The 15980-nt window shown below is 36.9% G+C and overlaps 1 protein-coding gene across 2 annotated transcripts; it reads left to right on the plus strand.

Annotated features, from left to right (window-relative positions):
• Positions 1 to 5198: 5198 nt before the first annotated feature.
• Positions 5199 to 13772, plus strand: LOC114480681 (macrophage mannose receptor 1-like). 2 transcript variants are annotated; one of them, XM_028475062.1, is made up of 5 exons: positions 5199 to 5250; positions 8174 to 8533; positions 8627 to 8980; positions 10821 to 10909; positions 13480 to 13772. In XM_028475062.1, exons 1-5 carry the CDS (start codon positions 5214 to 5216, stop codon positions 13618 to 13620), a joined length of 981 nt encoding a protein of 326 aa, XP_028330863.1. In that variant the 5' UTR covers positions 5199 to 5213; the 3' UTR covers positions 13621 to 13772. The 2 variants fall into 2 exon arrangements, with proteins under 2 accessions (XP_028330863.1, XP_028330862.1); XM_028475061.1 differs by having other exon boundaries at positions 8174 to 8980.
• Positions 13773 to 15980: the final 2208 nt, after the last annotated feature.

Raw genomic sequence — 15980 nt, forward strand, 5'->3', positions numbered from 1 at the left:
GTTGAATATCTTCAAGCTGTTGGATTATTAAACTCAATTTAAACATGGAATCAGTTGAAGACTGAACAGCAGGTGGCAGCAAAGTATTGTCTGGTCTGCTGTAGGAAAAGAAGATATCCCAGGGATTCTGAACTCATTTTGGGGAACACGTTGATTTAAATGACTGTAACTCTGCTAATATTTACTCTATCGCAGAAATTCCACCAGTTTCTGAAAGCTGAGGAATTGCTTCTGAGAACCAGTATCATGTCATTTTGGTAATTTTAGACAAACGTGACAGAATCATTACAGATGTGCTTTGCTTTGACATACAGAGAGAAGACTAAAGTCCAAGAAGAATTAAGAAACCAGATGATGGTGGATTTAATTGAGAAACATCAACAGGAAGAAGCTCCTGGAAGATAAAACCTCCATGGAGGTTCAGAGAGGAATTTGAAAAGTTTTTTTTTAAATTAACATTTACAATAAAGTGCACCACATGTCATGTGAAATTATTGATACAAAATGCATGATATGATAACAGACAATAACTAAGAATAAAAGGAAAGACAAAAATAGCTGGGAAACATTTTAGTGGTTTTCAGGTTTACAGTGTTTACAGAATGAATGGTACGGTTTAACAGCTTTTTCTTTTTTTAACATATTTTATAGTATTGAATAAATTGATGATCAAAATGATGTCTGTTTGGTTTTGTCTGTGCCCATTTTGTTTCATGTATTTTACAGGAAATGAAGTCAGTCATGGTGGGACTGCAGCTCCCTCTAGTGTCAATAACTGAGATTACAGCTCACATAGTGTAATGTGAAAAGGAAGAGTGGAGATATGTTTGAAATGTTTGGAGAGCTTTGCATCTTCTCAGTGTCACACATGCTGCTCCTGTTAGTGACAGTTCATGAGATATCATTAGTAGTTTGTAACTTTACTGTTTCTCAGTCCATCTGTGACTGTTTCATCAACTGAATTTTGATGATCTCTTTCTATCACGTCTTACAGAGACCACCATCAACTTTATTCATGACAGCAGCTGCCTCTTACCGTGCAGATTCAAACATGGGACCACTATAATCATCCAGTGGAATAAGCCTTTTCACACACTGGAATTGCGCATGCGTGACCTGGGGGTGGGGTCATAGGTCGAGAGGGATAAAAACCTAAACAAGCTCATTCACTCTGTTGATATTTCCAACCTAACAGTGTTTGTAATGTTATCTCAAACTAGACATTCTGCCTGCATGGAAACACCTGGTGCTAGACTATGTGTGAGTGGAATAAGAATGACTATGGGGTTGCGTGGACATCAGTAAGCAGTGTGTAAGTAGTGTGATGTATACAACAGTGGTCAGAAGTGGGGGATTAACTACAACCCCAAACATAATGTTAACATAACATAAAATTCCCACTTCCTATTACCAAAATACATGATATTTCAAAAAATACATAAGTACTGTGACTATTTTATATTATTATGTTCAATTGTGCACTATTTATGAGTGCACTATTTAATGCGTGCTGTAGACTATGGTTCTTACTTACCCCAGTTTCAGGGGGACATGTTTAAGAGTAACTCAGAATCCGGACCGTGAGGTGAAGTAGAGAGTGACTTTTATGCTGAGCTGTATTGCCGTGTTGGTATGTTCCCAAGTGGAGGAAATAAAGAGAAAACTGGGGTTAAGACTATCGTATCCCGTTTTTACTCAACGCCAGAAGGACTGGAGTGAAAAAAGGGTTACAGTACATTCAACTCAGGAGCTAAATGTCACGGGGCTACCCCGTGCCTTCTAAACTGTTTGTAAGGTTTTAATGTAAAAACTAATGCATTATTAGTAGTATAAGTGTTTCTCACCCATTGCTCCATGTGCTTTGCTTGTTAAACCAGGAAGTGGCAAACAGAACAGAAGCCGTTGGTTGGTTTATATAGTGGTGTGCCTCTTGGAAGGTACCACATGTAATAGAGTTGGAGGGGTGTTTCTTAGCAAATACAATTAACTATTTTTCAAGTATATGTCAAAATTTGCTCACCTCTTAACATTGCTAAAGTTAATATACAATTGTTTGGTAAATGTTAAATGCATTTTTGGTCATTAATTTGTCTGAGATGAGTTAATTGATTTCCCCTCAGATCATGTGCTTTGGTACCTCCCCCTCAGTACTATATAAGAGATAAATACTGCTGCACTTTTACCACTGTAAATAAATACACTTTGACTGCATTTTTGGGAACCTTGGACTACTTTTTGAGCCTACCCAATAGGCCATTCTTACAGTAAATAAAGAAGGTTTTCACTGGATCACATAATTATTTGCTAACACCAACAGTAGAAAGAAAATGAGGGACTAAAAAGGGTCTGATCAGATTATTGGTGTAGCATTTTAGTTAAGAAGAAAATTACATGATGAGTAGGGTTGGGCATTGTTTAGATTTTGACGATTCTGATTCTGATTCCGACTCTCAGTTTTGATTCCTGTTCTAAACAATTCTCAATTTTGATTCTTTGAGTTGTGCAGGTCAGCAGTTTACAGATTTCACAGGATAATGTTTTCATTTGAAAAAGCCTTTACACAGCCCACTTTGATTAATTCACTGAGTTGATACAGTTTAATTTGGTTGCTGTACTGTAACTAGGGTATTCAGTTACAAAGGTCCCCAACTGTAACTGTAAAAGTGAAACTTGCTGAAATAAAACTACAAACAAGTTGTCATCAGTGTAAAAAACAGAGCTGCAGCCCAGGTAGATGTGAAACTAAATAAAACAAACTCAAACCCTGGAGCAGTCATATGACAAATCAATCAACAGTTTTTGTAGTGAAAGATTACGTTAATTCGGGTCGTTCTGCGCTTGTGCGACTTGTGGAGATATTGATGACATAATCCAAGATGGCGGTGGCCTGGACTCCAGCCTAGAATATTTAATAAGAGCCTTAAAAGACATGGATATAATAAAAAGAGTGGATGGACGGAAGCGTAAACATGCAGACTTTCACACGGACTTATTAAACACACACGGACCTCGGTAAACACGGTAAATGGAACAGGCTTTACTGGCTGGCACTAGGACCGGAGACGAAGTAAATGCGTCCCCGTACTGCATGTATAGGCTGTATATCACCAGTTTATCATTTTACCAGTTGTTATAGCTACAATCTTTACCAGGGAGCAAATATTTATTCCTGGTGATTGTATTTCAGGGTTTTACTGGGCTTTTTACCGGTGATTATATCCTATCTTCCTTCCGCTCTGCGGTTCAAACTAAAACCGTAGCCAGAGCAAACCTGTCAAGTATCCCGTTTCGGCCGGGAAACTCCCATATTTTACCCTTCTTTCCCAATATCTTCCCGTATTAATATTTTCCCGTAAAATCCCGTATTTTAATGTAATAATAATTAAAAGATGCCTTACTAAACTGAACGCCGTCACTAGCCTCGCGAGAACTGCCACCTGAAACGACCTGAGTGACAGTTCTCATGATAATAGTGCCGACAGTGGCAACAAACCTGGAAACAACTCAGAAAAGAGATGAATGAATAAAGATGTTCCGGCCAAAAAAACAAATAACTCGTGTAAATACGTTGTGAAATGGGACAGAGAGCTTACAGTACCTTCCTAAAGAGCAGCAGGATAGGACAGTTACACGTTCTGTTAGATTAATAACTGAGATTTTAGCGTCTCCCACAGCGGAAGGAACCACGTAAGTCAGTATGAAAAAAATCAGCCAATCACAAGCACCATAAATATACACTCCATTCAAAAAGTGTTAAAGAATGTAAAGTGTGCAACAAATGTGTCTAATAAGTCATTAGTGAATACCAGAGAACCCTATGAGTGAGCTGAGAAATTAAAATAAAATATGTAATGAAAATAACATGTAAATGTCAAACTTAAAGACAAGCAACGTGAAATTAACAGTAAATATGCAACGTGTTGACTTGTATATAAACTGTAAGTATATTAAATAAACACATGTGCTTCATATACACATTTAAGTTTTTATTTAGGCTGTTTTATAATTTAGGAATTAGAGATTCAAGATTTATGGGAGTTTTCTATTTTGGTGATATAGAAAACTACAATATTTCATATATCAATATAAGTATATATTATACCTTATTATGTATATAAAGTACTAGTTTTAGGAGTCGCTGCTTTTACTTCTCAGAACAGCATGTAAATCTTAGTTAAATGGATTATTTGATTAAGGTCATTATAAACAAATCTTTGCTTATCCTTGTTTTCAAGGTGACCTTGGGCAACAAGAAAAAGCAAGTAGCAAATTTGTTTAAATCACTTCCTAATGTTTACACAATCTAGAGTGAAACAATCCACTGAACATATAAGGATGAAAATGATCTTACTCACCCTCATGTGTGTTTCCGGTTAGTAGTCAATTATCTGGATCTCTTTTGGAAGAAAGTTCTGATCTGAAAAGATCTAAACATGACAAAGACAGAGAACAGTTATTTTTAAAGCTAACTACTGTAGTTAAAGGTGTTGCATCTTGTGGTGTGGATGACGATGACAAAAAGGGGATGTGAAAGTAGTCTTTGGGACAACTGATATGTAAATAATAGGCAGTTTATTAATACAATCAGAGTCCTGAACAAGTAACAAAAAATGAGACCTGTGAGATCACTGCATACTCTGCCTGGTCAGGGAAAACGAACCGTATATCTCCAACAAAGACATAACTCCAAAAATTGCTCATTACCCTACAGGGAATCAGTTTACTCTGGACAATATGACAGAGGAAACGGTTTATCAATCAAATTGGTACTTGAACCAGAATACAAGCCTGTCTAGCTCCGGCAGATAATGTAAACTAACGTAATTATGGCATACATCTGGTATCCTGTCTATGGAATCAGTATGTCTTACTGCACACACAGAACAGCAGAATAAACATCCTTCAAATAACTAATCCTTTGCTGACAACAACAGTAGAGAGGATAAAATGAGGCACTGAAAAAGGTCTGATCAGATTATTGGTCGACACTTTTCAGTCAAGAAGAAAATTACATAATGACTAATATCTTTTCCACAGGGTGAACCACAGAGGAATTAGCATTTCATTTGATTAAGGTCATGATAAACAAATCTTTGCTCGTCCTTGTTTAAAGGTGACCTTGGGCAACAAGAAAAAACAAGTAGTGAATTTGTTTAAATTGTGCCCTAATATAAACACAATCTAGAGTGAAACAATCCACTGAGCAGATCAGGATGGCGAGGATCTTACTGGCTCTCATGTGTCTTTCAGGTTAGTAGTCAATTATTTGGTTCAGAAAGTTATGATATGAAGACCTAAAAGTGGCAAAAACAATAAGCAGTTATTATAACTGACTATAACTATTTAAAAGGTTTACAGACTGAATGACAGCTTTTGAAAAAAACTATTGTAAACAAGTTTGTTCTACTGGACCTGTGGGTTTGGCAACAAGTTGGAGCTATCTTGCTGTTAAAGTTTGAAAATAAAAGTTAATATTCTGAAATCTCATAAATGTTGAATATTTAAAAAGGAGCAGGCTGTAATAGTACCATTAAAAAATAATGATTATGGTTTAAAGCTCCTAAATATTTGTAGGTATTTGCTATTCTTAAATGCTTGTAATGTGCCTGTAATTTCGAGCATCACATGTTGTTTTAACAATGAATGATAGTGTTTAACTGCATGAATTGATTAATATAATCGAGACATTACCAGATAAAATGTTTTCTAATCTCTGATTCTTTCTGCAACCTTGCACAAAATGTCCTATGTCTATCACACAATGTTTTTCTATTAAGTTAAAGAGAAATGTTTGCTGATTAACATGAGGTCACAAATCTGAAATCAGTCTGTATGGTGTTAGATGGTAATGTAAGCCACCTTATAAGGGCTGGATTTGGTATCAGATATACTCCGATCCATTTTGGGGGATAAATTAATCCAATATTTTGAACGTTCCAACAAAGACGCAGTGATCCACTTTAACATGTGTTTTTGTCTGTAGTTAAATTAGCACATTTTTACATATGCGAACCTTTAGCAATTAAGGTCCTGAGTGCTTCTTTTTTAATAATTATGAAGTGGTGTTATGGTGGTTTTAGATGAGGATGTGAAGTCAATATGGACTGTTTAGGGAACTCTGACTAAGAGATGATCAGGCCTGGGAGAGATAATAGTTCTGGAATTAACCATTTCAATCCCTCCTTTGTGACAATTAAGGTTTAAATATATATTGTACATAATTATTTTAATACAAATATAATAAGTACAGAACTACCAGAGAGAGACCAAGGAACCAATTCATTGTTATCCCATAATCACTAAAAAAGATCCCATCACCCCAGGTATGCAGTCTGTTACTTTCCTTATTTTCCTACTGACCACTGCCCCAAAGACGTACACACCAACTGGGAAGAAGCTGGGTCAGTATTTTGCTATTTTAATATTTCCCACAAGATAAACCCTAATTCTAAGCCTAACCCGAACCTTAAAAATTAAAGGAAAGATTAATACCTTTTTTTTCAAAATGACAGACATGCGTGCGCAGGTTAGTACTCACCTCTATTTGAAGGGCATACGATGAGCCTTACACTCCATTAACTCATGCACGATGCTCTGTATGTCCATTTTCTTTACTCTCTCATCCTGTATGGACATCATGGCAAGTCCACTCAGTCTCTCCTGTCCCACTGTGCTCCTCAACTGCTTTTTAATATGTTTTAACTTGAAGAATGAGCGGGACACGTGACTGACGTGCGCGCGCATACACTGTGCAGAAACCATGTTGTTACATATATGACGCTTGAAAAATGGCAATGAATGAACCGCTGTTAAGGCTCATACATAGTGTGTAGTATGTAGGAAGCTGAGGATGCAGCCACCTTTTTAAGGAAACTCACTTTAAGTACAGGTGAACGATTGTGGGACCCATGCAGCATTCCTGAAAACTTGTGGTCATCAGATGTGCGCTCCTGGCCCGATGTTCAATTGCCAGATATTTATACATATCTGATAGAAAAACCCATTGTATGAACGAAAGAAAAAACTAAAGGCATAATGTCTCTAGATGTTTATAACTGTCATGAACGGGCAGGTAGGATGGCTGCTGTACTCCCGTTAACGAAGGTTTCCGTGTATTTCTGTGTATTCTGTATCAGTTTCAACGAATGAGTTTCCATCTCTACATTAAGTCTCCTCCTCACTGTCCCACATCTGCATATCAGCCCAATTAAAGCTTTTTATGGTAACTTTTTACTGGATCTAGACTGAGATAGCACTATCCGCTCCTGTGCACCATCGCCTCAGCAGTCCTCTGGTTGTTTTGCACTGCGCACGCATGCACCTAATTTAGTATGCATACGTCACACAAAGCAGGTCTATATAACACCTGTATAAATCTGCATGATGGATGATGTTAGACAGCTCATACTCTGGGTGCCTCTGGGCACAAGTCATGGAGGGCCCGCCTTCTCCAGCTCCCCTGAGCCGTGGAAGAGGCCCGGCTCCTTTATGTCCTACCTCCTATTCGGGCTCCCCCGGGGCCGGGCCGGGGGTGTGCCGCCCTCCCAGCCCCCCCATAGCTCTGCCCTTGATCTGACATGTTTGTGACCCAATGCGACGCAGCGGTTGGACAAAATAATAGCCTATCGTATTGAATTAACAATTCCTGTGAGGTGAGGAGGAGAAGGAAGACTGTTAATGATTAACTGCTGCTGCTACTGTGATAAACACATGCTCAAGTAGTGTGCGTGTGTTTAAGTCAACTCATGCATAGGCAGCTTGTTTTTGGGAGCGCTCTGAAAGTGACTTTTCAGAAGGCTAAAATTCCAGAAAATAGCTAAGTTTTTGAAAATAAACCTCAAATTCTATGTTTGGGTGTTTAGAACAAATGGAGATGGGTGAAAAATAGCAAAATACTGGATCTTTAAAGGTTTAGATGATCAATATACGTCTGACTGAATCTTGTGTTTGTGTTTTAGTGGTCAAGTGATGTGGTGTGTTTGGTGATTTTTGGACTTCCAATTGACAAGAATCAATCAACAACACTAACTTATACATGGACACTTGGTTTTGGAGTTTAGTTACTCTTTAAAGTAACTTTGGTCCTTTGTTGTCATACATTAAGTCAGACTTCTTCAAACCCCTGCATGTACATTGTGCTTCCACATTCATTAAAGTGTTTGTTTCTCCACAGGGTGGTCTTACTCCACATGCCTACAGTACCACTATGTTGCTGATCAAAAGACTTGGACTGAAGCTCAGACCTACTGCAGGCAGACTTATGCAGACCTGGCCACAATTGAAAACAAAGAGCAGAACGACCAGCTTCTAGACACCATTACATCAGCTGGTCAGAGCTCAGAGGTCTGGATGGGTCTGTACAGCACAATCGACTGGAGATGGTCAGATGGATTCTCAGGAGTCGGTGCTAACTATAGGAACTGGGGACATGGTCATCCTAACTTTCATTCAGCTGCTGAGTTTTGTGTTTTAGTAATAAATGTATGGTATGACGTGCTTTGTTCAGATAAGGCACGTTTTGTTTGTTACAATGGTGAGAATATGAAAAATCAAATCTTCATTTCTATAAAATATAATCATAGTGTAAGAATACTCCTCTCTAAAACCCTAATGATTGTCTCAACAGGGTCACAGTTGGATCCCGAGGTTTTTTTTGTGAATTTGTATAAAACTTGGCCAGTCGCACAGAAATACTGTCGAGAAAATTATGTGGACCTGGTGACTGTGACAAATAACAAAGTGGTGGAAAAGATTAACAGTGAGACAGGGGGCTTAAAGGGATGGATTGGGCTACACAGAGCTCCAAACTTTTTCTGGTCTGATGGAAGCAACTTCACCTTCAGCAACTGGGACAGTGTTCATAATAAGCTCAACTCCATGAAAGTTATCTGTGCTGTGACCTCATCAACCAAGGGGGGAAAATGGAAGTTTTTATCCTGTGAAGAAAAACTGCCATTTGTCTGCTACAGTATGCCTCATGGTTAGTGGGATAATGATAATCATGAAATGAAACTGGGAAAGTGTTTTATAAATTAGGCAAATACTGCCAAACATTTTTTACCCTAATCCAAAACATTATTAGTGAAAAGGAGGAACTATTATTGGGAAGATGTTGGACAATCTAGACGTGGATATAAAAGAGGAAGTGGTGTCTAAACAGAAGTCCTTTTATTTATAAAACCGAAACTAATCAAATTACAAAGCAAACATAAGGAAAAGTAGAAACCAAAGCTACCTAAATAACTGACTAATTGATATTGATGACAATCCAATCACAATGCAGTAAACATGCCGAGTGCAAACACTTCTTTAAATGGTGAGGGAAGACAATCAGTACACGGCCTACCTGAGTGGAAACACAAGGGACTAAACACAAACACGCTCTACTTAACAAAACAGGGTGTGTGGAAACACACACACATGAACCACACACACAGACAACCAACTAAATACCAAAAAAATAACTGAAAACTAAATAAAACCAGGTTCACTGACAAAATGGGAACTCATAGAAAATAGAAAACGAATAGGGTTTGAACCTAAAACCTTCTCGACACAGATTGTGCCACTTATAAAACTAGATATAAATAATTGCAAAACAAACACAGAAGATAGGTGTACAACTGATACAACTTTTTTACTTCTTGTACGATACAACTAAAGTTTTAATCATAGTTTTTGTCGACTACATTTTTTAAAATGACAATGGTAAATGGACTTGATTAATATAGCGCTTTATCACCACTCTGGAGTAGTCTCAAAGCGCTTCACAATATCAGGGAATTCACCCATTCACACACCAATAGGACTGAGCTGCCATGCAAGGCACTAGTCGACCACTGGGAGCAACTTAGGGTTCAGTTCTTGCCCAAGGACACTTTGTGAGACTGGAATCGAACCTTCAACCTCTCATTCAGAAGCCGACCCCTCTACTACCTGAGCCCCGGTCGCCCAAATGTCAAAAACTAGACTATGGCTAACTAAAATAAATACATGTGAACAAAAACTACATTAAAGTGTATCAATATTTTTGTTAGTTTATAAAAATTTAACTATAATTTCATCACATGGAACGAAATTCAATCAGAACTCATGTGATTATATTGTTTTACGCATTGATCACATCAAATACGTCATTGAATTTAAAAACATTAAATCAGGTTGATCAATGACAACTGAAACTTGAAAAAATGTATAAACTCCTAAGCTTTATATTTAGGTCTATTATTTCTGTAACAGATTTATTCGACTAAAATCTTAATATCATTTATTGACTAAAACTATATCTAAAATAATCCTGATAACTTCATTTTGACTGAAACTATGCTGCATTTTAGCCCAAAGACTATAAATAAAACTAAATAAAACATTTGCTGTCATAATTAACACTGATTGTAACCTTGCATATTGGATGATATTGATTGTACCCACTGTTATTACTTATTTTGTAGTGAGGATTATTAGAAAAGACTTGATCATGTGATATTACTCTAACAGAAAACATTAATCAGCAACAGGTATGAGAAAAAACTGGCCCATTCATTATTAACCAATGGATTATGGAGATGTCAACCTTTAAATTTAGAATGCTCTACAACTGAATACAAATAATAATAATAATAATAATAATAATAATAAAAAGATTTTAAAAAACTCAATGAATCCAATAAAAACTATATATCATGATAGACATTTTAGATGCAGGCCAATATATTCCGATTTGTTTGTATTTTAACAATATAAATGTTGTTAAATTACAGCATTACAATTAATGGCATTACTACGAACACTAATTAAAGCTTTTTCTTTTTACTGAATAGCAGCATCTAGACTGCAGCTTAAGATAACTTCTGGGAATTCTGCCTTGGACCTCAATGACCCAGCAGTGAAAAAGGACCTCCTCAAAAAGGTGAATCCCAAACTTTCAAAGACCAATTTTAAGGTTTTTTATAATAACACAAGGCTTGAATCAGACAGATCATGTCTTCATGTGAGGGCTGGCAAAGGTGACCATTATAGCTTAATGACACCAATCTGAAATGTATACACCTGCTATAAAGGCAAACTACAAGGTGACCCTAGGTCAGGGTTGGAAATATGTGGCTCTGGAGCCATGAATAGACGCCTCATTGGCTGTGGAGGGACATGCTGAAAGTGCTGCCATCTTGGTGCATGTACATCTACAGGGGTATTGGTAAGAGGTGGAGAATTATTCACTGAATCTTCCAAACTTTTTTATTTATTAAAAATATCACACATGTACAATAGCTAGTACACAGGATGCTTAAATATTTTGAAAATGCTGGTTTTATTATCTTATTACAAATTTGACTTACAATCTTGTGGATGTTTAAATGAACCAACATACAAACCACATTCTGTGGAATCACTTTTCACAGGTAATGTTTACGTACAGGTAATCAAACTATGATTCTGAATCAACGCCATGTTTCAATTTAAAACTAAACTGAAGGCAAAGGTATTAATTGAAAACAGCTATTGACAAATGTTGCTGGGGGTGGGGTACTGCAAAGTAACCCCTTAGCCCTTCAGCTGGCTGCTCCGAGAGGTGACATAAATGTTTAATCTTTGAAGAAGAACATTCAAACAGCCATAACTTCTTCAAATATTAATAGATTTCTATGTGTGTGACATCAATGGAAAGCTTAAAAACCACACTTTCAGAATCTGTAAATAACTCAAAATTATTTCGGACAATTAGTATGATTTATATGTGTCTTTTACATTTAAAGTCAATCAAAATGCCCCATAGGACAATTAGTTTATATTTTATGATCAATTATAAAAAGAGATTGTTCTAAGGGTATATGATTTTTTTTCAATGGCTTCGTTTACATGAGAGTTTTAATTCCCCTTTAATTCAGAATAAAAATGTAATCCTCTTTAAAAAGATTATTAATTGCCTTGTAAACACCTAATTCCTAATTAAAAAGGCCAATTCGGAGTAGGCGGTTGGTTTGTTCTGATTTTAATTCCGAATTGAATAATTCCTCAATCTTGTATACGTTTTGTTCCTCTTTAAATAATACTGGTCGTTCTGCCATGCTCATCCTGTCACGAAGACGTGCTGACGAGCACATAATCCAGGATGGCCGCCCGAAGTAAGCGTTGGACTCGAGCCGAGATTATTTAAGAGACTTAGAAGTTATGGATATAATAAAAAGAGTGGATGGACGGACATATTACACAGACATACAAAGACACAGACGCACACACACACACATCAGAAAATGACACAAGCTTCATTGGGCAACATGAAGCATTACATCAGGCCACATAGCTTCACAAATGTTGTGCGGGTCATTGAAAGTTCTCCTTCTACTCAAAATCCTGTAGAGTGGAGGTAGAGCAGCCATTGCACAAACTCCTGGCTTTGATTGGCTACAGTATGGTCTTCTGCCTCTATTCTCTGGTACTCTATCTCACTTCTCCTGCTCAGCTGACGAAAGTAAAACAGTGTGTTATTGTCAAGCTGCTGCTTCAAAACAGTCAAAATAAAAGTGAAAATAGTAGCTATTAAGTGGTCTTTCTCTGTTGTAGCCGAAAAGAAAGGGTTTGTTTTTATTTTTTTCCGGTAGACGTGAATACGTTATGTTCGCCCCCTGTCCAATCAGAAGCCTTCCCAAACCACAGGCCTGAAGCAGAATTGAATGAAGGCGATTAAACATGTTTTCCATGTAAACCTCAATTCGGAATTACTATTTCCATGTAAACACCAAGCAGAACACTTTAATTCTGTATTATTTAATTCAGAATAAATGATTCAGAATTAAAAAAAGCATCATGTAACAGAGGCCATTGTTTAAAAAAGCCACCTTCAGCGTTTCAATCGTTTCGATCGTGTGTAAAGTTCAGAAATCGCCCAATGCAGGGGGCTGAACAGACCATTAGAAGTGCTGAGTAAGGAGATGAGTCTGCAGAAAAAGGTATTAGGCCAGCCAATGAAATAACAGAAGAGGTGTCAAGTTCAAGGCACTTTAAAAGTGTGGGGTTTTCAGCTGTGTTATAGTCTCAGTGTTTTATGATCTGATTTTTTGGCTCTTGCTAACATTTTCATGTAACTCACAACTGGAAAACTCTCCTCACATTTTGTACATGCATTGTCATTGTTTGTGTTTTAGGGGGATTGGTTTTGGGGTAGTGCAAGATTAGACAAATATCATTATAAAGTTCTTTTAGAGTCTGAGTAGTAGCTCGTAAATCTTTCCATAAAAACCTAGAAGTTTAAATCATGTTCATCCAGAGTCATTCAGTGATTTTGTGTCTAAAGTTGTTAGAAAATACAGAGCAGAAATCATTCTGAATGACTGAAGGAGGCAGAAAAAGGCTGACAGACCTCAGGAGATGAGCAACAAACTAATGTTCTTAACTCAACTCTAAAGGAAAACATTTGAACCCTAAAGTTGTGTGTGAAATGATTTTGAATTGTGTAACAATCTCAGACAAACTGTTTTCCAGCTTGAAGAAAGACTGAAGTCGAAAGAAGAGAGAAAAGTCACCCTGAAGTGGAGAAACCCACAAGATGGGAAGGTCTTCAAAAAGCTTCACACAGTTGTGGACAGTAATGATCCTGAAGACTGTAATGGAGATTATGTTTAAGTGCTGTAGTCATACTTTAGGTTGAAACTTTAACAACAAATACTGGACTTTCTACTCAACTACATCAAGGCTGTAGGGAAACTAAGTACTGATACTATAAGTAGATGTTCTAGTATATAGTATATAGTATGTAAATATAACTGTGTTTCCATTACAGATTTTTGCAAAATAAAAGCAATATTTCTAAATGTCGACAAAGTATAATTGTGCTTTGAACGCGTTTCCATTCAACGTTGTTTTGGGCTGGAGACTCGTAGCTCCCGTGAAATCTCATCCCGCGAGACTTCGCTGCAGAAAGTCAGACTCTCCAAACCTCTTTATAACACTCTGTATTCCTTTGTTGTTTCACGTCTAATGTTGCAGTAATCATTTTAAAGTATAATGCTAAAAACTGTCCCGGTCTCCTCTGCTGTCCACACGTACCGCATCATGTTTTCTCAGAGAGCAGTGGTCATGTGACCAAGTACGTCACATGTAATTGCAGAAAAAGTGGCACTTTTGTGACACATTTTAGTATTTAAATGTTTGAAATTCCTCCTCATGAAAGCGTCAAAACTTTTGAGCGATTTTTGAGTGTTTTTTCGAAAGTCAGGTGTTTCCATTTCAATTGTGCTATATAGATTTTCTGCATTTCTAAAGATAATGCTTGTGACTTCAGGGAAACAAAGTGGAAAGATTTAATGACAGATTATATCAAGGATAGCCTAAACTTGACACAGAGCAACTTTGCTGCATCTTCAATAATATTCTACGATACAAAGTTAGACTGAAGTTTAAAGTTACATTTCTTATATTTAAGAAGCATTTTGACTTAATTTTTACTGTGATATCTGTGTTTTTTAGCCAAACTGTGATTCGCTTGATGTTATTTTTGTTCCGGTTTGTTTGTGGTGTGATATGACGTCACTCCTCAAGATTTTGGCACAACTTTCAATCCGTGAAAAAAAACAGAAATGTAAGGGGAATTGCTTTGTTAGTGTGTTTGGGGTCACACTGGCATCAGTAGAGGACGAGAACAACTTTGGAATGAAAAACAGGTTCTGTTTTTAAAATGCTAAGAATCGTCGCCAGCAGCTTTAAGTTCAAACTAACAACTTTTATTTCAGTGCAGAATACATTTGTCTGTCATATTTTGTCATTTAAACTTTATTATGTCACACCAGTTTGTGTGTCTGTAGGAAGAACTGATTAATAAATAATAATAATTAAAATAGGCTTCACAATGTCCAGCTCTTAGTTGTGCTGTGCCTTTCTTTCTGTTTGTCTTGCAACAGCTTAGAAAAAGGTGTAACACCCTTAGCACTGCTCTCAATGACTGTTTTACTCGTATAAACTATCCTGAATGTAAGAAATAAAATGCCTGAAAATGTGTCTAATAATGTGTAAATAAAATAACTCACATGACCATCACTATGTTTGTTGTCCAATAATGTCTGTCCTGAACAAACCACAAAGATGAACACCAGATTTCCACTGGATGTGTAACAACAGAACATCTTCCATGCTCCGCTGTCCATTAGTTATGGTGGACATATTAAAGTAATGCATTACTAAGTAACTAAGTTACTGGCATCTGTGCCTCTCAACTATCAAAACACAAAGAGCCTTCAGCCAAAACAGGTTAAAACTCAAGGAAAGACACTATATTTCATCTCCAGGGCTCTCAAGTTTTGAATTCAGTTCAGAGTGAGACTTTGGCTGCAGCGGTGGTTAGGGTACAATCTGATAAAAGACACATACATTTGTACAAAAAAATTTAGCATTCAACATTTCTTACTGCAGGGGTGCTTATCAAGTGCATGTGTTTATGGTTAGTGTTGTTCAAAGTAGGTGTTAGTGGCAGGTTTTGAGGCCTTCAGCACAGGGGAAATTACGTCATTGCCTACTTTGATTAATTGTCCATTTGCATGTAAGTGTAATGGATGCTGCAGGGGAAGAAGAACCTCACACAAAAAGTTAGTAAAAAACACCTTCAATATGTTTAAAACTACAAATGCTTAACTTCACTAATCAATCAATCTTTATTCATATAGCGCCAATTCACACACCAAATTTGTTTAAATCACTTCCTAATATTTATACAATCCAGAGTGAAACAATCCACTGAACATATAAAAATGAAAATTATCTTACTCGCCCTTATGTGTCTTTCCGGTTAGTAGTCAATTATCTGGGTCTCTTTGGGAAGAAAGTTATGATCTGAAAAGATCTAAACGTGGCAAAGACAGAGAACAGTTATTTTTAAAGCTAACTACTGTAGTTAAAGGCTTACAAAATGACTGATGCAGCTTTTGAGGAAAGCTATTGTAAACAATAACTTTCTTCTGGACCTGTAGGTTCAGCAACATGTTGGAGTTATC

The sequence above is a fragment of the Gouania willdenowi genome, chromosome 18 (assembly GCF_900634775.1).
Source record: "Gouania willdenowi chromosome 18, fGouWil2.1, whole genome shotgun sequence".
Classification (NCBI taxonomy): domain Eukaryota; kingdom Metazoa; phylum Chordata; class Actinopteri; order Blenniiformes; family Gobiesocidae; genus Gouania; species Gouania willdenowi.